The 27,434-nt window shown below is 35.4% G+C and overlaps 1 protein-coding gene across 5 annotated transcripts in view; it reads right to left on the minus strand.

Annotated features, from left to right (window-relative positions):
* Positions 1 to 27,434, minus strand: part of ARHGAP12 (Rho GTPase activating protein 12) — a 172,480-nt gene that overhangs the window by 5,034 nt on the left and 140,012 nt on the right. For all 5 annotated transcript variants that reach the window (XM_054716610.1, XM_054716608.1, XM_054716607.1 and 2 more), the window contains 6 exons: positions 22,597 to 22,678; positions 14,850 to 14,951; positions 12,392 to 12,490; positions 8,880 to 8,982; positions 5,826 to 5,942; positions 2,540 to 2,638 (listed from right to left, as the gene is read on the minus strand). In XM_054716610.1, the coding sequence (XP_054572585.1) occupies positions 2,540 to 2,638; positions 5,826 to 5,942; positions 8,880 to 8,982; positions 12,392 to 12,490; positions 14,850 to 14,951; positions 22,597 to 22,678 (602 nt within the window). The remainder of the gene's footprint in view (positions 1 to 2,539; positions 2,639 to 5,825; positions 5,943 to 8,879; positions 8,983 to 12,391; positions 12,491 to 14,849; positions 14,952 to 22,596; positions 22,679 to 27,434) is intronic.

The following is a 27,434-nucleotide window of genomic DNA, read 5'->3' on the forward strand; positions in this document are numbered from 1 at the left end:
AAGGCTGTAAACACAGTCCACAAAGGGGTGCACCAAGAGTGTCCACCTCAGATAACTGGGGAGGCTGAGCCAATGGGCCCTATAGGACACCTAGCACACAAGCTACCCTACCAACTCAGGGAAGCAGTGAAAATGCGGAAACAAAGAAACAGATCACAAACGAAAGAAATGGAGGAAAACAAATGAATGGACACAGAGTTCAAAACCACGGTTATAAGGTTTTTCAAGAATTTCCTAGAAAAGGCCGATAAATTTAGCGAGACCCTCAAGGATATGAGAGAGACCCTCGAGGATATGGAAAAGGACCAACTAGAAATTAAACATACACTGACTGAAATAAAAAACATTATACAGAGACCCAACAGCAAACTAGAGGAACGCAAGAATCAAGTCAAAGATTTGAAATACAAAGAAGCAAAAAAAAACACTCAACCGGAAAAGCAAAAAGAACAAAGAATCCAAAAATTTGAAGATAGTGTAAGGAGCCTCTGGGACAACTTCAAGTGTAACAACATCAGAATTATGGGGGTGCCAGAAGAAGAGAGAGAGCAAGATACTGAAAACCTATTTGAAGAAATAATGACAGAAAACTTCCCCCACCTGGTGAAAGAAATAGACTTACAAGTCCAGGAACCGCAGAGAACCCCAAACAAAAGGAATCCAAAGAGACCACACCAAGACACATCATAATTAAAATGCCAAGAGCAAAAGACAAAGAGAGAATCTTACAAGCAGCAAGAGAAAAACAGTTAATTACCTACAAGGGAGCACCCATACGACTGTCAGCTGATTTCTCAACAGAAACTTTGCAGGCCAGATGGGAGTGGCAAGAAATATTCAAAGTGATGAATAGCAAGAACCTACAACCAAGAGTACTCTACCCAGCCAAGCTGACATTCAGAATTGAAGGTCAGCTAAAGAGCTTCACAGGTAAGAAAAAGCTAAAGGAGTTCATCAACACCAAACCAGTATTATATGAAATGCTGAAAGGTATTCTTTAAGAAGAGGAATAAGAAGAAAAAGGTAAAGATAAAAATTATGAACAACAAATACATATCTATCAACAAGTGAATCTAAAAATCAAGTGAATTAAAAATCTGATGAACAGAATAAACTGGTGAATATAATAGAATCAGGGGCATAGAAAGGGAGTGGACTGACAACTCTCAGGGGGAAAAGGGTGTGGGGGGGTGCGGGAAGAGACAGGACAAAAATCGTACACCTATGGATGAGGACAGTGGTGGGGAGGTAAGGGAAGAGGGTGGGATGGGAACCAGGTGGAGGGAAGCTATGGGAGGGAAAAGAGGAACAACTGTAATAACCTGAACAATAAAGATTTATTAAATTTTTAAAAAAAATCAGCCCACCCATCTTTTCTATGCCATCTTATAATGTAAATGCCATAAGTACTCTCTTAAAAATGTTTGCCATATTAATATGTGCTTGTGACAAACTTAGTACAAGCTAACAACTAAAATAATGGTTTAATAAAAATAATTGATAATTTGATAATTTAGTAACTTATTTTATATGTGTAATAGAATAATTTGAAATTCACCCAATTAAGCCTAAAAATTCAAATATTCATTAAATGATAATGCTGTACACATTTAAAAAAAAGCTATTCATTTAACTTCAAATAAAGGCAAGTAGCATGGTAACTGTACTATCATGTTGACAAAGAGAATAAAGAGTTGAGATCTGAACTAGCAGAAATTTTGAATTATGTAAATATTTTAATTATACAAGATGTTTTTGAAGATATACAGATATAATAATGTGGTTAGTCAAGATACTGTTAATTTATATAAAACTAGTGTAAATATTATAAACATTAAAATTAATCAAAATAGAAATTAGTTTGTCTCATTTTACAGTAAAAAAAGATTAGGTAACTTTATAGTTGATTTAAGTTTTAAAATATCTCATTTTTATTATAAACAAAGAATTTTCTCTTAGTAAGTAAACATAATCTCTTCATATCTTCTACATTGTCAAATCATTTAATAAAATCAGTTTCAAGCCCAGCCGGGTGTAGCTCAGCAGTTGAGCGTCGACCCAGGAACCAAGAGGTCACCAGTTTGATTCCCAGTCAGGGCATATGCACAGGTTGCAGGCTAGATCCCCAGTGGGAGGGCGTGCAGGAGGCAGCCAATCAATTATTCTCTCTCATCATTGATGTTTCTATCTCTCTCTCCCTCTCCCTTCCTCTCTGAAACCAATAAAAATATATTTTAAAATATCAGTTTCAAAAACACAAACTTCTTCATTTTAAGCAAATGCCAACTCTAAATGGCTTCAAAGAACACCAGATGCTAAGCCATCATAAGCACTGAACATTTTAATGGACGCCCACAAAGGTCTTAATTTAAAACAGGTACAAACACGTAAGTTTTTTGCAAACAAGATGCTTTTCTTAACATCTTTCAACTATGAAGAACTTTTGGTTTCATCACTCAAAATCATAAAAATGCTAGGGATTTTGATGGCAAAACAATAGGTTGGTATGCTTAACATTTTTAAAAAATTATTTTCTTACCATATTCTTCAACATATTCGATGCACAATTTCACAAATTTTGGCACTGTGTCATTCTCTCTCTGACACAGATTAGCAAGATTGGCTCCAAATACCTGATCTGAAAGAGATCATTTTTTCAAACATAATCACTTTGCTAAAATTTAGTTCATAAAACAGCTAAACCATTTCATAGTGCAAAAAGCCATTGAGTGCATCCAGAATTGCTTACCATGATTTATACTCTATACTAGAGGCCCGGTGCACGAAATTCGTGAACAGAAGGGGGTTGTCCCTCAGCCCAGCCTGTACCCTCTCCAATCTGGGACCCCTCGAGGGCACTCGGACATCCTTCTCACAATCCAGGACTTCTGGCTCCCAACTGCTTGCCTGCCTGCCTTCCTGATTGCCCCTAACCGCTTCTGCCTGCCAGCCTGATCACCCCCTAACCACTCCGCTGCCATCCTGTTTGCCCCCAACTTCCCTCCTCTGCCAGCCTGGTCACCCCTAACTGCCCTCTCCTGCAGGGCTGATCACCTCTAACTGTCCTCCCTTGCAAGCCTGGTCCCTCTCAACTGCCCTCCCTCGAAGGCCTGGTCCTTCTCAACTGCCCTCCCTTGCAGGTTGGGTGCCTCCCAACTGCCCTCTCCTGCTGGCCATCTTGTGGTGGCCATATTGTGTCCACATGGGGGCAGGATTTTTGACCACATGGGGGCAGCTATATTTTGTGTTGCAGTGATGATCAATCTGCATATTACTCTTTTATTAGATAGGATAGAGGCCTGGTACAGGGGTAGGGGCCAGCTGGTTTGCCCTGAAGGGTGTCCCTGATCAGGGTGGGGTTCCCTTGGGACGTGGGGCGGCCTGAGCAAGAGGCCTGTGGTGGTTTGCAGGCCTGCCACGCCCCCTGGCAACCCAAGCGGAGGCCCTGGTATCTGGAATTTGTTCTCCTTCTACAATTAAAACTTTGTGGCTCCCTCCGCGACCAGCAGCCATTTCTGTTGGGGTTATAATTGAAACTTTGTAGCCTTAAGCGGGTGAGCCCGGCCAGGGTGTACGGAAAGCTTTGCTTCCCCTGTTGCCAGGGTCAACCCTGGCCTGCTCTCTCAAGCTCCATTCTGTCGCCATTTCTGTTTGGATTTGTTTACCTTCTATAATTGAAACTTTGTAGCTTGAGTGGAGGCTTAGGCCTGGCAAGGGCAGGCGGAAAGCTTGGCTTCCTCTGTTACCTAAGAGACCTTGCTCTCTGTGGCTGTAGCCATCTTGGTTGGGTTAATTTGCAGACTCGCTCTGATTGGATGGTGGGCGTGGCTTGTGGGTGTGTCGGAGGTATGGTCAATTTGCATATATGTCTATTATTAGGTAGGATGATTTGCACTCTGCTTATCCCTTCCAATTTCATTTCAAACAATTTTCCTTCTTTACTAAATTCCATGAACATCCCAACTTATATTTGCTTGAGAACTTTATTACTTTCTATACCATCTGTAGAGATCAATATTCCCCTAAATTCAGCTCCTTCTCATCTCATCAATCCTGGTCTCAGCTAAATGTCATCGCCATAGGAAAACCCTCTGAACATCCTATCTATCATAACCCACTTCCAGTCACTATTTTATTATGATGTTAGATTATTCATAGTAGACGTTACTCTTTTAAATTATGTTGTCCATCTCTCATTTTAATATATAAGTTTTGTGAGGGCAAGGACCTTGCAACTGAACACTTGGCACTTGGTACATACTCAAGTATTAAAACTAGTATTTGCGTGCCCATCACGAGCCAACACTTGATTTCACAAAATATATTTCAAAGACTTCTATTAATCTTTCAGCCCAAAAGCTTTGAAATGCCAATACTTGTGCTAAGCATTCATGAAAACAAACAAAATATCTGAAGTAGTGAATAACAACATAAAATCGCAACAGTTTATATTTCTCAGTGAAAAGGCCTGGTGAACAAATTAGTGGCTATTTCAATTCATTTATTTTTTGAGGTTTTTTTTTAAGGTTCTAAACTCAAAATATTAAATTAATATACATTATCGGGGAGTATTTATCTATAACTCTTAGGTTGCTAATATGAATCACTTAATTAGCTGAACTCTTCCTAAAAGTTTTAAATATCCTTTTAATGAAACCCATCTGTGTATTTTATTCAGATGCTTTGCAAACAGATGTTTCAGTGATGATTTTTATCAGAAACTTCATAATCAGAGACAAACTATATTTTATATATATCCTTTACCTATACCTTTATTTAAAATAACTATCACTGTTTGGAATTATGTATTAAAAAACTTACCTTTGGAATTAAATATGCTTGCAAGAATATTGTATATTGTTTAAGTCACATTATATGATTTTAAAAGAATGCTTTCTTACAAAGACAAGATCCTGTGCATTATGATTCTTTTAATGAAATAACAAATATACTAATTTTTAAACTATCTTAAATGAGAACTGAAGATAAATAAAAATAAAATTGCTTGTTCACTATTTTTTCTTCTTTCTACTGTGTTAATGATTGTCTATTCAAAATTTCTTCTGATCTGTACATCTCAAAACTGAAAATCATGTCTTCTAAAAATGTGCCACATGCCCAGTGGGTGTTACTCAGTGGTTGAGTATCAACCTTTGAACCAGGAGATCACGGTTCGTGCCTGGATTGCAGACTTGATACCCGGTGTGGGGCATGCAGGAAGCAGCTGATCAATGATTCGCTCTCATCATTAATGTTTCTATCTCTCTCTGTCCCTCCCCCTTCCTCTCTGAAATAAATAAAAATATATGTATTTTTAAATAATAAACAAAAATGTGCCACCCATATGATCACACTTGTGTAGTTCTTCTAGTACAGGGTTGCTAAAAACTTAGTTTGGTATTTATGTCTGCTCAATGCTTAAGTTAAAATAAACTCTTCATGTGAATTTTAAAAATCAATTTTAATTACTCAAATGTATTTTAATCACTGAACCTAAAAACTTTATGTGTGCTGAAACCTGTTTGGCTCAGTGGATAGAGCGTTGGCCTGCGGACTGAAGGGTCCCAGGTTCGATTCCAGGTCAAGGGCATGTACCTTGGTTGCGGGCACATCCCCAGTAGGGGGTGTGCAAGAGGCAGCTCATCGATGTTTCTCTCTCATCGATGTTTCTAACTCTCTATCCTCTCTCTTCCTCTCTGTAAAAAATCAATAAAATATATTAAAAAAAAAAACTTTATGTGTAAGGAATAAGAACATTTTTATTTTGGAATATTTTTAGTTTTTAATTTAAAATGTCTTATTTCTGATTTCATACTTCTACCTACCTTTAATATAACCTTTTTCACGTACAGCTTGTAAAGTGGGGCGCCGTGTAAGAAACTTCTTTAAGTTTTTCTTAGTTTTTTTCTGTTCTGAAGAATCGATGCTAGACACTTTCATGGCTTAAAACAAACAGATATTAAGCATTTCATAAAATAAAAACCTTTTTGAAAAATGTTTTTTCAGCTCACATTCAAAATATATTGTGATATATAAAAATCACAGTATAAGTTCAGTTATTCTAACTTTAATATGGTTTAAGAGTAACATGTGAGGAATCAAACTAACACAAACTTTTTCAAAGTGAAAAACCAAACAATACATTCCATTTTTATAACTAAGACTGACCACAAATTGTACCTTCTTTGGTATATATGTCAAGACATTCCCAAGTTACCCTAATTCACATTCACTATTTTATAAAGAATATTAGAGGCCCGGTGCACGAATTCATACATGGGTAGGGTCTGGCCAGCCCGTCCCTATGGGGGCCGATTGGGGCTGGAGGGGCCGATCGGGGGTGGGGCCAGCCAGGGGAGGGGCCACAGGAGGTTGGGAGGGCCGATTGGGGCCCGGATCGAGACAGCTGGCTGCCGCAGTGTGTGTCATAGCAACTGGTCATTCTGGTAGCTGGGCTTTTACATACATAGATACAACTTATCTTCTTTAACTCTCCATCAGTTTTAGAAGGTAAAAATAAAACCCAGCAGCGCCAGCCAGTTTGGCTTGGGGGATAGAGCATTGGCCTGTGGACCAAAGAGTCCCAGGTTCAATTCTGTTCAAGGGCACGTACTTTGGTTGCAGGCTCCGCCCTGGCCCGGGCCCTGGTCAGGGCTTGTGCAGGAGGCTACCAATTAATGTGTTTCTCTCACATCATTGCTTCTCTCTGTCTTTCCCTCTCTCTTCCACTCTCCCTAAAAATCAATGAAAAAATATGCTCAGGAGAGGATTAACAAAAAAAACAAAAGATCAGCAAAAAATTATCCTATATAATAAAGAGCTAATATGCTAATTAGACTGGACATCAGAATGACTATAAATAAAGCATCAGCTTTGCAGTCTGGATCTGTTCTGTGGCCTCAGCCAGGCACAGAAGATCCACCTAGACCCAGCTTATTCTCTTGTCTGTCTTTTTCTTCATCCTTCACCAGCCCTCCCTCAGGCTCACTGAACCCTTGGCTGTGCTGGCCCGGCGCAGAGAACTAGCTTAATTATTTATAGTTTAGGCTAAGTTTCATCATAATTATCTATCCGCTGAACTAATTCTTTGGAAAATGTTGTATACTGCCTTTAATATTGATTTCTTTATTACAATAACAATTCAAAAAGTAAATTTCTTGAAAAATAACTACTTTTGAGGAAACAACATATTAATAAAAAATTAAAGTAAGAGAATTTGTATCTGTTTACACTGTTATATGGTAACAATGTCAATAGGCCTACACTTCATTGGAATAAGAGAGAACAAAAGTAGAACTGATTTTCTAATCACTCAGTTAATTTGAAGGCTAAAAATAAATTCTCAGTTATATGTGGACTTGTTAAAATAGATTTAACAAAGTTCAGAGTCATAGCTAATGGCCTATTTAAATTCACAAGACAATGCTTTCTTAAAACTGCTGGCCTAGCTCTGGTTCTTTATGTACATAGGATCTGGAAACATGGGTGCATGCAGCTGTACTTGCACAGACATACCCTAGTCCAGAGATGGCTGCCTGGTGTCCAGTATGACTTTTGACGTTTTAAAGTTTAAGATTCTATCTAGAATCATAAACAATAATTATATATTTTTAAATCAATAAAGTTCAGTTTCCTAGAGACCTCAAAAGAAGTTCATCCTAATATATATTTTTTCTCTTTAAGTATCACAGTCCCTCAAAATTAATATGATGCTCTAGGGATGCATACAATGAGGTTGAAAATAACAATAAGTTAACAAGGAGAGTATTACAACATTGAACTTGCAAGTATTTAATCTTATAACTTCTTTGTAACACTGGAGATTTCACTTAGCTTTTATATATTTTTAAAAAATCTTTGAAAAGTAAGCCTCCTAACATTTAAATAAAAAAAGGAGGAGAATATCATGTAAGGGAAAATATCCTGTAAGTAAATTACAACTAGAAAATTAATACTTTAGAAAATTAATTGTAAGGCTAAAAGCAAGACACCCATGAAAAATACACAAGGTGTCAAAACAAGCCAGAGGAAAATCATTTGGGCAAAAAATTAAATAGGATCCCAAGTCAAATGTATAGAAAATATTCCTTTATTAATTTTTGGTCGAGAATATGTTTGTATATTTTCAGAAAATAACTCCGAGACCATGTGGATTCCAGCAACAGAGAGGAATCGACAGGACTACTCCAGCCATGAAGACAGAAGAGAAGCAGTCCAGAGATGGAAGATGCTGATGTGGTCTTCCCATACTAGCAGTTAGCAGCTGTGCATCACTGCAGGTTGCCCAGGACCAAACCAGAGAGAGTCGGACCTGCATTACCACCATTTGTCCACCATCCAGAACTGTAATGTCAGTGCTGACATGTACACATAAGGAACTGTTGGACATTGAAATTGGGTCTCAAAAGAACTGTTGGCCCAGAAAGAAACTCACTACAGACTGATTCATTTGCCTGTCACCATAACCATTATTGCTTGTCTCATTTTCGGTTCTTATAAGTGTATTTCTAATAGCACATGATCTCACTCATCTTGGGGAAATAATGAACAACATAGACTGATGAACAAGAACAGACCCAGAAACAAGGAGGCATGGATCAGACTGCCGGGCCTCAGAGGGAGGTTAGAGGAGGGTGGGGGTAAAGGGGAGAGATCAACCAAAGGACTTGTGTGCAAGCATATGAGCCTAACCAGCGGTTAAGGACAACAGGGGGTGGGAACATGTGTGGGGAGGGGTGTGGGATGGGAATGGGGGGATGAGGACAAATATGTGATACCTTAATCAATAAAGAAATTTAAAAAAATAAAAATAAATCTTTGAAAAGCAAAGAGAATAAGCTCACTCAAACCACTAGCCAAATAGAGAAAGAATAACTTACAACGAAGTTTTCTAGGATCCTTATGGTCTTTTTCTTTATCTTGTTTTTCTATTCCTGGTGAGTCTGGTATTTCCTCTTCAATTGCTTCATCAGTTTCTACTGTCTATGGGTTGCAGATTTCGCAAACATGCATTACTTTTGATATTACTTTAGATGTAACAGCATAATTTTCAGAATAATCATTGACTTTTCAAATTATTTTAGGGAACCAATTAGCATATAACAGGTATGATTTAGATATTTGATAAATCATTTAAATTAGTCTGTTTTTTCTCCTTAAATGGCATTAATTCTAAATTTCCAAAAAGAAAAATTACTGATAATTCATAGACAATGGATTCACACTGATGGTGAAGTGATCTTGCCTCATTTTGATCAACTGCATATGAGTGTCAGTAATAACAGTTAAAAGGTCAGGCTACAATCTATGGTGCTAGAACAAGATGAAGCTACATTCTGAGAAAATGGCACAAGATAACTACATTCTGTGTCAATAGTTAATCATTATTCAGACTCATGGATGTTAGGAATTGAAAGAAATCCTAGGGATCTTAATCTAAGGTCTAACCACTTTTATAGGTTAAAAAACTGGACTGAGTTCTCAAAGCCAACCTTGCATTTTGCCTTTCACACTGAGGTCTTTATTCAACCAAGAATTTATTTTTCTGTATCATGTAGGGAAAGGCTCAAATTTCTTCTTGGATATCTAGTTGGCCCAGCATCATTTACTAAAAAATTTATTCTTACTCACTAGTCTACAGTGCTATATCTGGCATAAAGTGTCCAAAGATACGGAGGTCTATTCCACAGGTCTTTGTATCTATCCTGGTATGGATACAACATTGTATTAAATAATATAGCTTTACTGAAGTCTTGGCATATGATAGAGCAATTCCTTACACTTTCTTCTTTAAGAGTGTCTTGTATACTTTTAAGCCCTTTGCATTTCTCAATGAATTTTAGAATATGCTTCTCAAGTTTCAGGAGAAAACCTAATGGGATTTTGAGTGAGATTCAAAAATCTCAAATCTATAAATTTATAAATCAATTGGAAGTATACTGTATCTTTACATTATTGAGACTTTTAATTTATGAACATAATATACTTCTCATTTAATTAGGTTTTCTTCAATGTCTCTCCATAAAGTTTTGTAATTTTCCCTGCCAAGGTCTTGCAGATCTTTTACTACTTAGTATCTTTTGCCACTCTGTAAATGGTATATATTTTAAAATTTCATAGTAGTAAGTTTCTCTCTTTTCACTTGGTTTATTCCTTGATCCTATAGGCTTCAATTCTAAAAAACAAAACAAACGAACAAAAACACTTTCTCTGCAAGGCCTTCCCTGACCTTGAATTTTAGAATAAGGTTGATCCCTACTTAATCAGTGTTTTTATAGTATGTTATACATCCCATACTATCATAAAACTCACCACATGTCATTATATGAACTGGTCAGTTGTCTGTCTTCAGTAATCATCTATCTTTTATGGCAAGCTCCATATAGAGAGGTGTAGCATCTGACTGCATGCTGCTATATCCCCAGTTCATAAGGCATGCACACATTTGCCAAATGAATGCACCCAGACTTGCTTTCAAGAAAGCTCATATTGGGTAGAGTAGATGGCACATTTGAAAAGATAGATTGGGCTCAGGTAGTTGAATTTTAATGGGAGTTACAGAAGGCTTCTAAGCAGGAAAGAACTGTAAAATTGACATTACAAAGTTTCATATTGCAATGGCATTAAAAATTAATTGGTGGGGAACTCAGAAAGAGAAACTAAAAAAGCAATCCCATTTATCATTGCAACAACAAAAAAGTAAGATACCTAGGAATAAACTTAACCGAGGAGGTAAAAGTTCTGTACATGGAAAACTATAGGACATTGAAAAAAGAAATAGAGGAAGATAACAAAGAAATGGAAGTGCATACCATGTTCATGGATTGGAAGAATTAACAACATTAAAATGTCTATACTACCAAAGCAAGCTACAGATTCAACGTAATCCCTATTAAAATACCAATGGCATACTTCACAGAATTAGAACAAATACTCTGAAGATTTATACGGGATCATAGAAGACCCAGAATAGCTGCAGAAATTTTGAGAAAGAAGAACAGAGTAGGAGGGATCACAATACCAGATATCAAACTATACTACAAAGCAATTATAACCAAAATAGCCTGGTACTGGCACAAGAACAGGCATATAGACCAATGTATCAGAACAGAGACCCTAGAAATTGATCCACACCATTACAGTCAATTAATATTTGATAAAGGAGGTAAGAACATACAATGGAGTAAAGACAGTCTCTTCAATAAATGGTGTTGAAAAAACTGGACAGACACATGCAAAAGGATGAAACTAGACCACCAACTTACACCATACACAAGAATAAACTCAAGGTGGATAAAAGACTTAAATGTAAGGCATGAAACCATAAAGGTCTGTACATTGTTTAGAGGGAAGGAGGTTTGGAGGGAGGGAGGGAGGGAGGGAGGGAGGGGTAGATATGAGTCATTTGATAGAAGAGGTAAAAGAGGAAAAGTTAAAGCATACTCAGATTCTATATCTGGGTGTTTTGAACTGAGGGAATCATAAAATTTTGGAGCTTAAAAGGATACTTAGAGACAATCAAATCCAACCTCTCTATTTTATAAGTAAAATACTGATGCCCATAGAGGTAGATACTAGTACCTTAGTAAGACCATAACTCATTAATTATGGGGCTTCACCTATAAATTCTCTGATAGACATCTTAATCTCTACTAAAGCCAGTGATTCCCAACTTTTTTTCAGTCTCTGTTTAGTTTTAAACCGTAACACATTCCACTATGTATTCATTTTCAATTTTGTCACTGACATGTGATCCTTATTTAGCAGCCATGCCCCATATGGTGAATGGGTAAAAATATAATCTAAGGAAGTATAGCTCTAAATATAAATCTGCAGTTCTTTTTAGTTACTGTATATATAAGGAGAAATTTATCAGGAACATGAGGGCACTGGTTGGGGTATGAGGGAGAGCTAGAACATCTGAAAACACCTTGGGGTATTGGGGGATTAGATGTGTCACTAATAAAAAAAGCATGCTAATTAAAAGACTACAGATTCATTTATTTCACAATTTTGCCTAGGACCTATTTCCACCAAATAGTACTATTTTTAACTCATTCAGTCATTGAATAAATACTATGCACTAGGCATAGTGTATCTGTCCCTTCTTCTTGAACTATTTCTTTTTGGACCAATGCCTCATGTGCAAATTATTTACAATAATTTAAATATTTTAAATAGTTAGACACTATATAAATGAGAATGCTAAATCATTCACCAGCTCCTGGGAATTAATGAAGCGACCATCGCCTTACCCACTTCTGTAAAAATATATATTAAGAATGTGTTTTTTTCACATATAAATTGGAATATAGAGATGCAATAAACAATTAGAAAACCAAAATGAAAAGCTGCTCTGAAGTAAAAAAATTTACCTAAGTCAAACACATACCTGATTATTGATAGTAGTACTAAGAACTTTAAACCAATCATTAATAACAGTATCACTATCAGACTGAATTAGCAATTCTGTTCCTTGACGGGTTTTCAGCTTTAGAGAAAAGGAAAAAGAAAGAAAAAAAAAGAGAGAGCATGGTTAGTGCTTTCAACCAAATAAATAAATACATTTAATTCAAAATCTAAAAAACCACAAGCAGAAGATTATATGCCATATAATATATTATGTGATGAGAGGTTTAAGTACTACACAGCAATGGAATATCTCTTATTTTAGTATAAAATAATATCAGCTGAATTATTTTTTTTTTAAATATACTGTATTAATTTTTTACAGAGAGGAAGGGAGAGGGATAGAGAGTCAGAAACATCGATGGGAGAGAAACATCTATCAGCTGCCTCCTGCACACCTCCTACTGAGGATGTGCCCGCAACCAAGGTACATGCCTTTGACCAGAATCGAACCTGGGACCTTTCAATCCACAGGCCGACGCTCTATCCACTGAGCCAAACTGGTTAGGGCTCAGCTGAATTCTTTTATAAAATGTAAAGTTTTTCTCACGATAAATTTTCAGTGAAAATCTTAATTTAGGGTCCCAAATTCCATTACACAAATGACATAACACTTGCTGAAATATAATATACTTGATCATTAAAAAATATGTTTAAGTACCAAAGCCATACATTTTAAATTAGAACTGAAACATAATTCATAAAACCTATGATATTTTTATATAAATCTGAGAAATTTCCCCCCCCCTCTGGTTAAAAAATAAATGTAGGGAAAAATGTACAAAGAGTTAGACTTACATTAATTCCTATTTAATGGAAAATATAATGGCTTACTACAGAGATAGCACAGATGATATATGCCATATCCATTTTGGGCAAAAATATTACTAAATTTACTAAACATTACTAAAGTGTCAAATCATGAACTAACTCAAGTAAGGATACTATTGTATTGTGCTATCTGAAAGCAATAACAATTTATGTATAATTTCTTTGTTCAAAGTTTCTTACAATTGCTTGAGGTAAAGTTGGAGAAAGCCATCCTATTTTCTGGTTGATAACTTTTTTTTCCCTACAGGAACTTATGGCAATGTTTCCCAAACAACATTCTAAGACATAAGCCTCAAGCAGAGTTCCTGAAATAATGTTTTAAAAAGGTATTTGACCACTGAATCCTTTTCATTCTGGAATCAGTTATTGGCACTGCAAGGCTTATTCAGAAAATAGTAACTTTCTTCCTTGCATTTTTCTAGAAAGTGGGTCAGGTCAGTCAACTAATACCGAATATTCAGTGGACATAAGAAAAACTCTTAGAAGTTCTTAAAGATAAGGAAATAACATAGTTTTTCTGCTTAAAATACAAAAAAAAAAAACTTTCATCATCTAGTGGGGAGAATAACTTACAGATGACGACAACCCAAGGTACATTAAAATAAATGCTAATTTTAAAGCATAAACAAAGCCGAAGCATCAATGTTGTGGTAACGTTTCTTATGCAATATAGATAATGTTGGGCATGGGTCAGTACCCAAGGTAAAATAATACAGAGTGAAAATCAAAGAGGCAGGAAAACAGCAACTAATCCAATCTGCCTAGACAACAAGCTAGGAAAGGACTAAACCTTGAAGCTAGAAAGGAAGGTTGGGATCTGAAAGATTGTTTGCAAAGAGAGCCTCAAAAATTCTTCCCATCTCTCTATCCATACTCTACAATGTGACTTTTTACTGCTCATCAACTGGTGGACTCTAATTCCCCACAACCCAGAATACTTGGCTGGCCTTTTGACTTGGGTTCACCAACAGAATATATTTGACATATGACTTCTAAATTTAGGCTGCAAGAAGTCTTGCAGCTTTCACAAAGCCCCTCTTGGAACCCTGATTCCAACATATAAAGAAGCCTGGAGTAGCCTCCTTGAGAATTAGAGATCTTGTGGAGAAAGAGGCCTCGCAAACAGCTGGCACCAACACCAGACAAGTGAACCATCCAGCCCCAGTCAAGCCACTGGGTGACTGAAGACTCATGAAAGATTAGAAGAATCACTCAGCTCAGTACCAGACAAATTAAGCAATGTGACTCTTCGTAAGCTGCTAATTGGGTGGTCTGATATGCAGCAATAAATGACGCAAAATCACACATTACTATGCAGGGGTTTTTAATCACAAAATGGCAAGTATTTTTAAATATTAGATTTCATAGTAAATGAAATCATACCTTTTTTAGTGTTGCTGGGGAAAGGCAAGATTTGTGGAACAAAGGCTCGTAATATATGTGAGATCCTATAATTTATGCAAATAAAACCCAGATCTTCACACCAGCTGTTTTTCTTAATACAAACTGACTGAATTATACTGAAAGGCCATTTCCAAAGTAACTCAAAAAAAGAAGATCCAATCACTACAGTTAAGAATGTGAATTATACTCAGAAAAAAATTTATTACCTCAAATACATTCTTTTTGCTGGATTTATCCTTGGAAGCCATCTCAATCATCGCCCCCTTAAGGTCCACTGTGAACTCTGGTTTGGACTGATTACTCCCAAACTTCATGTTTAGAAAAAAGAGAAAAAAAAAGCCTTTATGTGATATTCATGTACATGTGTACATTCAAAAAGAATTAAGACCAACTTTATATTATTAACAATAAATCAAACAGGTGATTATCTCAAATTCTTCTCTTTCTCTATTATAAAATAACAATTTCCACTTTAAAACTGAAAAATGTCTGCAAGACATGAATATATAGGTCATAGAAAAGGAAATAAAATGACAACTTCTATCATAAGAAAAATACAAAATAAAGCCACATTAAAATCTTTTTTCATCCAACAGTGTAGCAAAAAGGAAAAGGAAAAAAAAGGTGATAAAATAAAATACAAACTTTTGAGGAAAAACTGTGTTGGTGAGGCTATAGAGCAGGGGTGGGGAATGTCTGGCCTGCGGGCCGTATAAGGCCCACAAAATCATTTGGTCCGGCCCTGCCAAGGCATTAGGGGTGAGTTAATTAAATGTTTGACCAAATGTAGCAGGCTGATTTTTAAGTTGACAATTTTGTATGGCCCGTGAATGATGTTACGAATATCCAAATGACCCTTGGCAGAAAAAGGTTCCCCACCCCCGCTATAGAGTATTAACAACCTTCATATGTCAGTAGGGTATAAATTAGAACAACTCCTAGAGAGGAAAAATTGGTAATTCTATAGAGTGTCCAAAAAAAATGTACACACACTTTTTTCTGATAGCTCAATTGATGTTTCTTTCTTTTCAGATTTAATCCATTGGAATTAATAATTATTCAAAGTGTGTATACATTTTTTGGGACACAACCTATATATTTACAAATTTACAAATACATGTATTCTTTGGCTTAGCAATTCCATTTCTTGGCATTTATCCTAAGCTTAATATGACTACGTAAAATGATGTGTTCAAAAAGGCAAGGCAATATATATATAAAAAATATCTGGCAGATATTAAGTACTTTTCTACCTAATAAATATTCTCTAACTATGATTTGGTGATTTCAAGAGTGATTTCCTTACCAATTATTTGTTGTCAACAACTACCAATAACTTACAAAGTCAGAAAACTCTAAACCCCATGTTCTTTAATTTAGCCTTTGTTAGAAATTATAATTAGAGCCAGATGCTATAAAGCCTTAGAATTTAATGAGGAACTGTGAAAATAATAGGAAGATAGTTGGCATGGCTGGTCTCAGAAGAAAAAGCACTTAACTAGCTATTATATTTTGTTAACCAGATAAGAAAAAGATTAGCAAATAGCAGAAAATCTATGTTAAATGTAGACTTATACTGTATCTCGCGATCATTAACTTAAATTTTTGTTTAGTCTGTTAACTAAGAATGTAAAACAGCATTCTTATGTCACTGAAAGGTTTGGAGGTTTTAAATCTTTAAGGACTGATGAACTATAATCTTAAAGTCAGAAAGATATGTTACAGAAAATTTCATTTGCTAAAATATTTTCAAGTCAAATTAGATTTGCCATCGGAAATAGATATTACCAACCTTGTCATAATTTATTCATTATTCATAATGTCAGTAGTTTCACATTTAATAAATAGTTCAACTTCATCTTTTTCCTTTTAGTCCATTTTTGCAGCTAGCAATGTGGACTTAAATAAGTACTTGTTATAACAAAACAAAATTTAGGATATTATATAGGATTTTCATTAGTGAAATAAAAATAGTAATAAGATTTTTAACTATTCTACAAATTCTTGGCCTTCTTACATACAGTTTGTCACTCAGAAGACATTTAATTAACCATAAAGTTACAATGGGCATATAGAAGTTTCTGAGCAAAAATGATAAATCTCAAAAGTTATTAAAACTTAAGTATACATATTTAACAAAATGATAAAAATCCATTTAATTTATTACATGCTCTGTAGATGGTTTGCTACATATAAGTTAAGATACAAGTAACTAACCAAATAAGATAAAGTAAACAACTATAAATTCAATAACATGGCATCGAATGCTAGAAAGATGCATTCAATATATAGTTGGCAACATCTTGTGTTTGTTATACTTTCTTTTTCAAAATCCAGTCTCACTTTTCTCTACTGTAATCAATCCCTCCAATGCATTCATAGCAAAGGAAATAAAATTACTGTGGCAAAGGGTATGCAATAACAACACATAATAGTGACAGCTGAGACAGGATCAAATTTTACATATGTGACAGCAGGCCAAAGACTGACAGAATTTTTCTAAGAAAGCAGAGAATATAAGAGCTCAGAGACTGAGCCCTGTTGGCAAAATGACTTGGTGAAAAAGGGGAAGAAAATGATGATGTCATAACATGGCACAATGGCAAAAGGACACACAAGAGAAAAGCATAATGGAAACAGGTAAGACAAAAATACAATTCTACAAGCAGACACAACACAGCAAAGTTGAACTTCCAAATACTTTTACAAAAGCTCTAATTTTATCAGAATATTTTCTGACGTTATTACATAAATTCATGTTTTATTTTTTACATTAGTGATTAATAAAGCATTATATGTTAAACAGGCCTGTGTTAGCTAAAATCACGACAAAGAACTTGAAGGATAACAGAGAAGTCATCTAAGCTTCCTCCTTGTGATCTGCTGGGCAATATTCTCTGGTACCTCTTCCTGAGTCTTCTTAGATGACCTACCATCTAAGCTGCCTTCCCCTTCCTCTAGGAAAGTAGTTCTCAAATAGAGATGATTTTGCCCCCAGAGGACATTTTTAGTTGTCACAACAGGCGGGTTAGATGCTACTATCATCTGCTAATCACCTTATAATGCATAGGACAGCCCCCACAACAAAGAATTATCTTCCCCAAAGTGACTATTTTTAGAAATTTGAAATCATGTATAAATAAATTTGAATATGTACCAATATTTGTGTGAAAAATTTTTAAAATACTCAAGGTATATGATGAATGCTATCTGAGAGGGAGCATATGACACACTGTATTATAACTGTGCATGTGTTGATTTTCCCCATTATAATGTAAGCTATAAGACAGGGACCAAAACCTCAAAATTTAACACAGCCCAGAACATAGCAGGTTTTTATGTCTGTTGAAAAAAATGAGGTAAGGAAAAAGCAAGTGTCATTTACGTTACTGATATAACAAACTAGTAAATAACTAATATTTTCCAGAAAACTAGTGGAATGTATCTATCCTTATGGAGAAGGAAAATCTCACTGGATTTTTGGATAACACAACAGCTATGCAAAATGTATCTTATACAGTGGAGTTGCATGCCACATACGTACATTTCCATTTACTCAATTTTAGCTATCCATGGAACCAAAAATAAATACAAAGCGTGAATGATTTTTAAGAAACATAACTTCAAATAGTATGGGTGACTTTACTCATCAATAAGTATATGCAGTGGAGTAAGTATAAAATTTGAATCGACGACTTCCTCAAATAGATCTTGGTTTAGGTTTTTGCACTGTGTTGATCTAATTTTTAAAGAACCATACTTCTATAACATAACCCCTTATCATAAACCATCCAAACTCAACTGCAGGAAAAGCCATTTCTTCCCAAAATTAAAGGAAAAAACTGGCTGTGCTACAGACTGAGTTCTAATATACCATCTTCCAAAGAGATGCACAAGGGCAATTTTTATTATAGCTGATTTTTGTCCTTTTAGCTTATATGATAGCATTAGCAACTCATCCTCAGGGAAATCACTGTATAATCAGCATACATTTTACCTACAACAGATCTAATTGGTGAGTGAGCAGAAAAACAAAAGTAGGATTCTTTGAAATCCTTTTTGAGTAATCATTATTATAGAGTTAATTAAGAAGCATCTTAACTGGCATTCTGTAACAGAAAAATTAGGAAATAATGTAAATGTCCATCCTTAGAAAAATTATGGAACATCTACATAATGAAATATTATGTAACTCTAAAGAAGATTAAAGGAGATTTTTATGGGCTGAGTGATTTCCAATATATATTGCTAAGAGGAAAAAGAAGCAAAATATAAAAGCATACATAATGTTATAGCTTTTGTCTACAAAAGAAAGAAAATGTCAGATATATATTGTATTTGCTGATTTTTGAGAGCTTGTTTGGAGGTTAGCAGGGGAGTGAAGCTACTTGTATACCCTTAACCGAAGACCAGTCCTCTCCTGTGGGGGAGGGAAGTGCACAGCTTCGGAGGAACGCACATGGATCGGTGAGGGAGGAGGGGGACACCCGCCTAGTCAGCCAGATCAGCCGAATCAAACCTGGCCAACAATGGGGTTAACAGATGTCGCAGCCAGATGTCCCTCACATCCTCTTTGCTGATTTTTGCAAGATGAAACACAGGAGGAATTAACCAATAACTAATACAAATGGCAACAAAAAAGAAACACCCTCCATATTTAATCAATTTTTAATATTTATGAATATTGTATATGCCAAAATACATCATGCACACAAATACACTTTTTATTTGAATAATCTTACTTGTTTTTACTGAACCTTTTGCACTCGGATGTCGAGTGTGACTCGACACGGTTAGCATTAGAATAAAGGAATCGAGAAAAAAGCAAGCGAGTGCAAAGGGTTAAGCCATTTAAAAATTAGTTTTCAGTCCCTTAGTATGTGTTACATATGGGAAGGAAAAAGCAAGGCTATCTTGAGATTTTTTTAAATTTGTCATCAAACAAAAACTAAAAAGAACCAAAATAGCTGCATATGTAAATGTCACAACCACATCAAAATTGCAACTAAAATACAGAAAATTATCATCCAGAACCGCCGGGAAGCTGGCTGAGTGGAAGTACTACAACTAGAGAGGTAAAGAAGAAAGCACATTGAGACTGGTGGGAGGTGCAGAGGTGCAGAATGGGCTGGGCTGGCACCCGGGTGTGTGCCGCTTTTTTAATCAGGAGGGAGAGCGCCTCTGTGGAGGCTGCCAATTGGTCTGGAGGTCAATGCCTCCCAGTGATACCAAGAGCAATCAAGGCTTAACTACAACAAGACTGTGCACACAGCCCACAAAGGGGTGCACCAAGAGTGTCCACCTCAGGTGACTGGGGAGGCTGAGCCACTGGGCCCTATAGGACACTTAGCACACAAAGCCACCTTATCAACACAGGGAAGCAGCCAAAATGTGGAGGCAAAGAAACATGTCACAAATGAAAGAAATGGAGGAAAGCAAGCTACAAGATATAGAGTTCAAAACCACAGTTATAAGGTTACTCAAGAATCTTCTAGAAACCTCTGAAAAATTTAGTGAGACCCTCGAGGATATGAAAAAGTACCAATTGGAAATTAAGCATACACTGACTGAAATAATGAATAATATACAGAGATCCAACAGCAGACTACAGAATCCCAAGAATTAAGTCAAAGATTTGAAATACAAAGAAGCAAAAAACACCCAACTGGAAAAGCAAAAAGAAAAAAGAATCCAAAAATATGAAGATAGTGTAAGGAGCCTCTGGGACAACTTCAAGCTTACCAACATCCGAATTACAGGGGTACCAGAAGAAGAGAGAGAGCAAGATATTGAAAACCCATTTGAAGAAATAATGACAGAAAACTTCCCCAACCTGGTAAAAGAAATAGACTTACAAGTCCAGGAAGCACACAGAACCCCAAACAAGAGGAATCCAAAGAGGACCACACCAAAACACATCATAATTAAAATGCCAAGGGCAAAAGACAAATAGAGAATCTTGAAAGCAGCAAGACAAAAACAGTTAGTTACCTACAAGGGAGTACCCATATGACCGTCAGCTGATTTCTCAACAGAAACTATGCAGGCCATAAGGGAGTGGCAAGAAATATTCAAAGTGATGAATAGCAAGGATCTACAACCAAGATTACTCTACCCAGCAAAGCTATAATTTAGAATTGAAGGTCAGATAAAGAGCTTCACAGACAAGAAAAAGCTAAAAGAGTTCATCACCTCCAAATCAGTATTATATGAAACTAGAAGCCCGATGCATGAAATTCGTTACCGAGTAGGCCTTCCTTCCCCTGGCTGCCGGCACCGGTTTCCCTCTGGCACCCGGGACCTGGGCTTCCCTCTGGCTGCCAGCAGACACCGGGGACCCAGGCTTCCCTCACAGCCCCAGCTTTGTCTGGAAAATCGTCCAGAAGGACGTCCAGTCTAATTAGCATATTACGCTTTTATTATTATAGATGCTGAAAGGTATTCTTTAAGAAAAGAAAGAAGAAGGAAAAGGTAAAGATAAAAAATATGAACAAAGTGACAATAAATCCATATCTATGAAAAAGTTAATCTAAAAATCAAATGAATAAAAAAAATCAAATGAATAAAAAATCTGATGAACAGAATTAACTGCTGAATGGAATAGAATCAGGGGCATGGAAATGGAATAGACTGACAATTCTCAGACGGAAGGGGGTGTTGGGGGTGTGAAGAGATTAGACAAAGATCTTATATGCATGTATGCATTACCTATGGACACAGACAATAGGGCGGTGAAGGCCTGGGTGGGGTGGGAACCGGATGGAGGGGAGCTATGGGGTTAGGGGGAAGAGGGACATCTGTAATAATCTCAACAATAAAAATTAATTAAAAATAAAATAAAATAAAAAATTAAAAATCACTACATTACCAAGCATTTTATCATATTCCACATCTGTTTAGCTTTTACTGAGACTATAAAACACAGTGTGATTGTACTTTATTTAATTATACCGATATGAAATGATTACTAATATTATATAAATAAAATTTCATGTAAAGGCAAAAATTCAAATAGTGAATCTCCACAGTTAAAAATTCATGCAGAATTCTACAATTTCAATACTGGCTAAATCAGAGAATTTTAAACTATGTTTCTGCAATTGCAATTAATTGTACCTAATGCATATTAAGCATTCAAAAAGTATTAGATATTATGTCACAAATATACTTTTTAGAATTTGTACTACAAATAACTGAGGAATAATAATAGTAAACACTCAAATATACAAAAAGTTTCAAAATGCTACAAGTAATGGTGACATTTCTTTCTCTTCTAAAACCTGGCTGACATTATATACGGACATGGACACCTGAATCACTGACTAGTATTTAGGGGTCAGTTCAAGGTGGAGCTTGGCACATTACTACTTATTTTCTGACTGAATACTTGAAATAGTAGAGTCACAAATAGAGGAGAGCTTTAATATCCTGAACATGAATCAAGAAATATATTTGTTCTATCATGCCTAAATAGTAAGCCCACCTTTCAGTTCAATGGATAAAACAGAATCTGTTGATTTTAAGACATCATTTGTATACTGCAGTGTCTTCACCACCCAAAGTCAAGTCTCCTTCTGTCACCATACATTTGGCCCCCTTTATCCTCTTCCACCTCCCCCACCTCCCTTTCCCTCTGGTAACCACCATACTGCTGTCTGGGTCTATGAGTTTTTGTTTATTTGTCTAATTTGTTTGTTTGTTGCTTTCTGTTTTATATCCACCATGTGAATGAAATCATATGGTTCTTGACTTTTTCCATCAGACATATTTCACTTACCATATTTTCAAGGTGTATCCATGTTATTCGCAAATGGCAGTATTTAATCTTTTTCATTTACTTTTCTTTCACATTAGCCATAGCTAGAAGGACTATGGAATACTTCATGAACTTCAGGTACAATACTATCGACATATTTTGAATGTATAAAGCTCCCAAAGAGAAGAAATACTTACCCAACTTGTGCTACTTCCTTGAGTTTTGGTAAAGAGTAAAGATGAACCCTGCAACACGGCCCAAGAAGACAACCAGTTCTTTCTGTAATTACAAAGATGACCAATCAAAGTTCCATTCCCTAGTTTTTACAACCAAACTTTAAAAATGAAACACTATTTAGTGGTTATCAATGTTGTCCAAATTTACAGTCATTATTGACCTCTAATTGTTTTTATTAGGGATATAAAGCTAATGAAAATTACAATCATTTCATTATCCTAACATGACCATAAAGGCCCCAAAATAAATGAAGTTAGAGATATAGTTTATCAGAATAACTATATACCTAATTATGCTTACAGGGTACTTATCCAGGACTCTGAATATAGAAATATATAAAGGAAAACTCATTTATTCTCATTCAATCCATACTCCAGAGGTAACCAATATAAGGGGAATTCAATCGCTGGCAGGCTAAAGTAAAATGTTAAATATGTCTACTACAGAAATTTATTAAAACTTACCTTACAGCCAAACATGTGGCCAGTTTTGTGGAAACTCTACAGGCACTCAAAAAAAGATTTATTCTCCATTTTCAGAGTGTAGACTTTAATATCTATCAATCAGACCTACATTATTATTTTATTTCCTATTATATCTACTTAAACTTCAAGGGTTAAGAAAAGGGAAATAAAGTTCACCACTACTTAGTCAACTAATATTTGACAAGAATACTTAATGGAAAAAGATAATTTTCAATAAACGATGCTGGGATACTTGAATATTCACACTTAAAAGAATGAAACTAAATCTGTAACTTACACTACTCACAAAAATTCACTCAAAATAGATTAAAGACCTAAATGTAGGACCTAAAACCATAAACCTTCTAGACAAAAACATAGAATAAAGCTCCCTGACTTGAGTCTTGGTAATAAATTTTTAAAATATGACATTTAAAGCACAAGCAACAAAATAAAAAAGTGGGACTAGATCGAACTAAAAAGCTCTGTATAGTGAAAGAAACTATCAGCAAAGTGAAAGACAACCTACAGAATGGGGAAAAAATTTACAAACCAGATACCTGATAATGGGTTAATATCCAAAATGTATAAAGAACTCACATAATTCAACAGCAAAAGCCCATACAACCCAATGAAAAAAAAAAATGGGTAAAAGACCTGAATAGACATTTCTTCAAAGAAGATATACTAAAAGCTAATAGGCACATTAAAAGATGCTCAACTAGTCATTAGGAAAATTGCAAATTAAAACCACAATGCGATATCACCTCAGACCTGTTAAATGGCCATCATCAAAAAGACAAGAAGTAACAAATGATGTGGAGAAAAAGAAACCTTGTGCACTGCTGGTGGGATTGTAAACTGGCGCAGCCACTATGCAAAACAGTATGGAGGTTCCTCAAAATATTAAATATAGAATTACTTTATGACCCAGCAATTCCACTTCTGGGCATATATCCAAAAGAAAGAAAAGCACTAACTCGAAAAGATATTTGCTCCTTCATGTTCATAGCAGCATAATTTACAATAGCCCAGACAAGGAAACAACCTAAGTGTTCTCTGATGGATGAATGAATAAAGAAGTTGTGGTATATATACATATAATGGCATATCATTCAACCATAAAAAAGAAAAGGAAATCCTGTTATTTATGACAACATGGATGGACCTTGAATGCCTTATGCTAAGTGAAATAAGTCAGACAGAGAAAGACAAATACCACATAATCTCAATTATGTGTGGAATTTTAAAAACAAAACAAAACCTCATAGAAAAAGAGGCAGAAGATAGGGGGAGGAAGGTGGTCAAAGATACAAACTCACCGTAATAATATAAGTAAGCACCAGGCATAAAATGTACAACATGATAACTATGAGTAAATCTTACTAGTTCTCATCAAAAAGAGAAAATATTTTCCCTTTTTCTTTTCTGTTTATTGTATCTATATGAGAAGATGGATGTTAGCTGAACCTATTATGGTAATCATTTCACAATATATGTAAACCAAACCATCTTGCTGTATGCCTTAAACTTAATACAGTGATGTATGGTAATTATTTCTCAATAAAACGGGGGGGGGGGGGGGAGGAGACAAATATTTTAAATTTCAAAAACAGTTTAGGGGCGGGGGGGTGGAGGATATCTGTAATAGTGTCAACCATAAAAAAATTAGGAAAAAAGTTTACTACATCTGAGTTTCTATCTATTTATCTTTTTATTTCCTGTTCTTTTTGCCTATGGATCTTTATGCATTTGGTGAATGGCTGTTCTTAATGATTAAGATTCATAGTGGATTTATTCACAGTGCTTTATCATTTAAAAGTATTAATCTTTGTGATGCTTCATGCTTTTAGCCTGAATTGAACTCATCTGCTATTAAGATCCCTATTCCTGATCTTTGCATATCTTTGAAAAGCCTTTTTTTTTTTTTTAACTTTTGTCATTTTTAGATGTCTCTGTTATATATAATATTTAGTTGGGTTTTGATTTGTGCTTCAGTCTGAGCACCTTTTACTTTCAATAAATGAGTATAGTTGACTTACATTTGTTGAAATTATGATATGATAGATATGTTTGGTGCTTGGTCTGTCATCATTTTATTTTTACTTTATTTTACTATTTTGTATGGATGTCTTAAAATACTTTGTAATAATTTATTTTTATTTGTAATTTTTTAATGTTCAATCTCTGTTCTTAGATAATATCTACTGATTCCCTACTTTGAAAAATAGTAAAATATATTTCCACTTTAAATAAACTATATTTAAATAAAAATACTATAGAAGTAATAAATATATATGTGAGAACAAATACTGAAATTTTAGCACAATTAACAATAGTTGCTTCAAGGACTAAAGCACTTCTGTGAATGAGTTGCAAGCAGAATTAATCACTTTTTTTTTTCATAGTACCCAATTTTTTGCCAGGAAAAAAACACAAAAAACCATTGATGGGCACACTCTGGTTATTTAGACTTGATTATCTGGCAAGTAGACATCATCTCAAAAATAAATGAAGATCTGAAAAATAAATCTTTCATTTCAAAAACAATAAATAATAGTGTTTATTGACTTGTTAGATGTACAAGGTAGATTCAGGAAAAAAAGTAGCACTCAATATCTAATTGTGAGCATTCACTGGATACTGGAGTGTCGCAAAGAATTTCAGAAAAAGGTTAGTCTATGTTTTGTAGACTACAGTAAAGTCTTTGTGACCATCATGAAAAGCTCTGGGTTGCTCTGAAAGCAACTGGCATGCCTCAGCACTTGACTGTCCTAATGTGTAACCTGTCCTATGGACAGGAAGTTGCTGTCACAGAATATGGAAACAGAATGGTTTCCTGTTGCAGAGGTGTCAGACGAGGGAGCATTTCATTTCCCTATTTATTTAACTTGTACATACAACATATCATACAAAGAACTGAGCTAGATTCAGAGGAAGTAGTAAAAATTGGTGAAAGAAATATCAATGACTTAAGATATCAGTAACTTAAGATATGCAGATGACACCATATTACTTGTAGAAGGTAGCAATGACTTGAAACTTCTGATGAAAAGAAGAAAATGCCAAAGCAGGACTGAATTTGAACATTAAAAAGACAAAAATCATGACTACAGAAGAAATATACACCTTTAACCTGGACAATGAAGATATTGATATTGTTAAAGATTTTGCTTACCTTGGTTCAGTCATCAATTCCAATGGAGACTGCAGCCAAGAAATGAAAAGAAGGCTGAGACTTGGAAGGGCAGCAAATGAAGAATTATGAAAGATCACGAAGAGCAAGGATGTGTCATTAGAGAGAGAGACCAAGATTAAGGTCATCCACACCCTTGTATTTCCAAATACTATGTACTGATGTGAAAGTGGAACAGTGAAGAAGGCTGAGAGGAAAAAAGTGATTCACTTGAAACATGGTATTGAAGGAGAGCTCTAAGCATACCCTGGACCACCACAAAGATGAACAAGTGGATCCTAGAGCAAATTAAGCCTCAGACATTGCTGGAGGCAAAAATCACAAAACTAAAACTGCCTACTTCAAGCACATCATAAGAAGACAGGGTCCTTTGGAAAAGACAATAATGCTGGAAAAAATAGAAGACCACAGGTAAGGGGAAGACACAATATGAAATGGACTGACTCCATAAAAGCCATAGGCATGAGTATACAGGAGCTGAACAAGGCTGTAGAGAACAGGACATGATGACTATCACTCATTCATCCTTGGTGGCTAGGAGTCGGAGCTGACTCAATGGCACATAACACACATTTGTTGACAATAAAAAATTAAAGTTTCAAAAAGAAAGATTTTGGAAAACTTGGCATATCTGCTTCTATGAAGTTGTCAGTTTTCCATTACTAAGTGACTATTCTGATTTGTGATTCTCTGATATAATAAAATAGAGTGTCAACATTTGAAATCAGTAAACTTAAACGAGTATTTTCCAAATGACCTACAAGATGCTACAACATTATGCCCGTGTAAAGATCCATTCAAAATGCAACACAGACCCATGGATTTTCATGTAATTAAGTATGAGAACTTCACTGATGGTTTTTCAGTATTCATTGAAACTAACATTTGTGGAGTTTCAGTGCAACAGAAAAAATATGCACAATAATCTGAGAAGGCTATTAAAATATTCTTCCCTTTTTCAACTTTACTATGTAAAGAAAGATTTTCTTCATATACTTTAACCAAAATAATGTCACAGCAAACAGACTACAAGCAGAGATGAAAATCTAGCTATTTTCCATTAAGCCAGATATTAAAGATTTGTGAAAATGTAAAACAATGTAATGCTTCTCATGGAAATTTTCTATGTATTGGAAAA

Source organism: Eptesicus fuscus, chromosome 5, assembly GCF_027574615.1.
Source record: "Eptesicus fuscus isolate TK198812 chromosome 5, DD_ASM_mEF_20220401, whole genome shotgun sequence".
Classification (NCBI taxonomy): domain Eukaryota; kingdom Metazoa; phylum Chordata; class Mammalia; order Chiroptera; family Vespertilionidae; genus Eptesicus; species Eptesicus fuscus.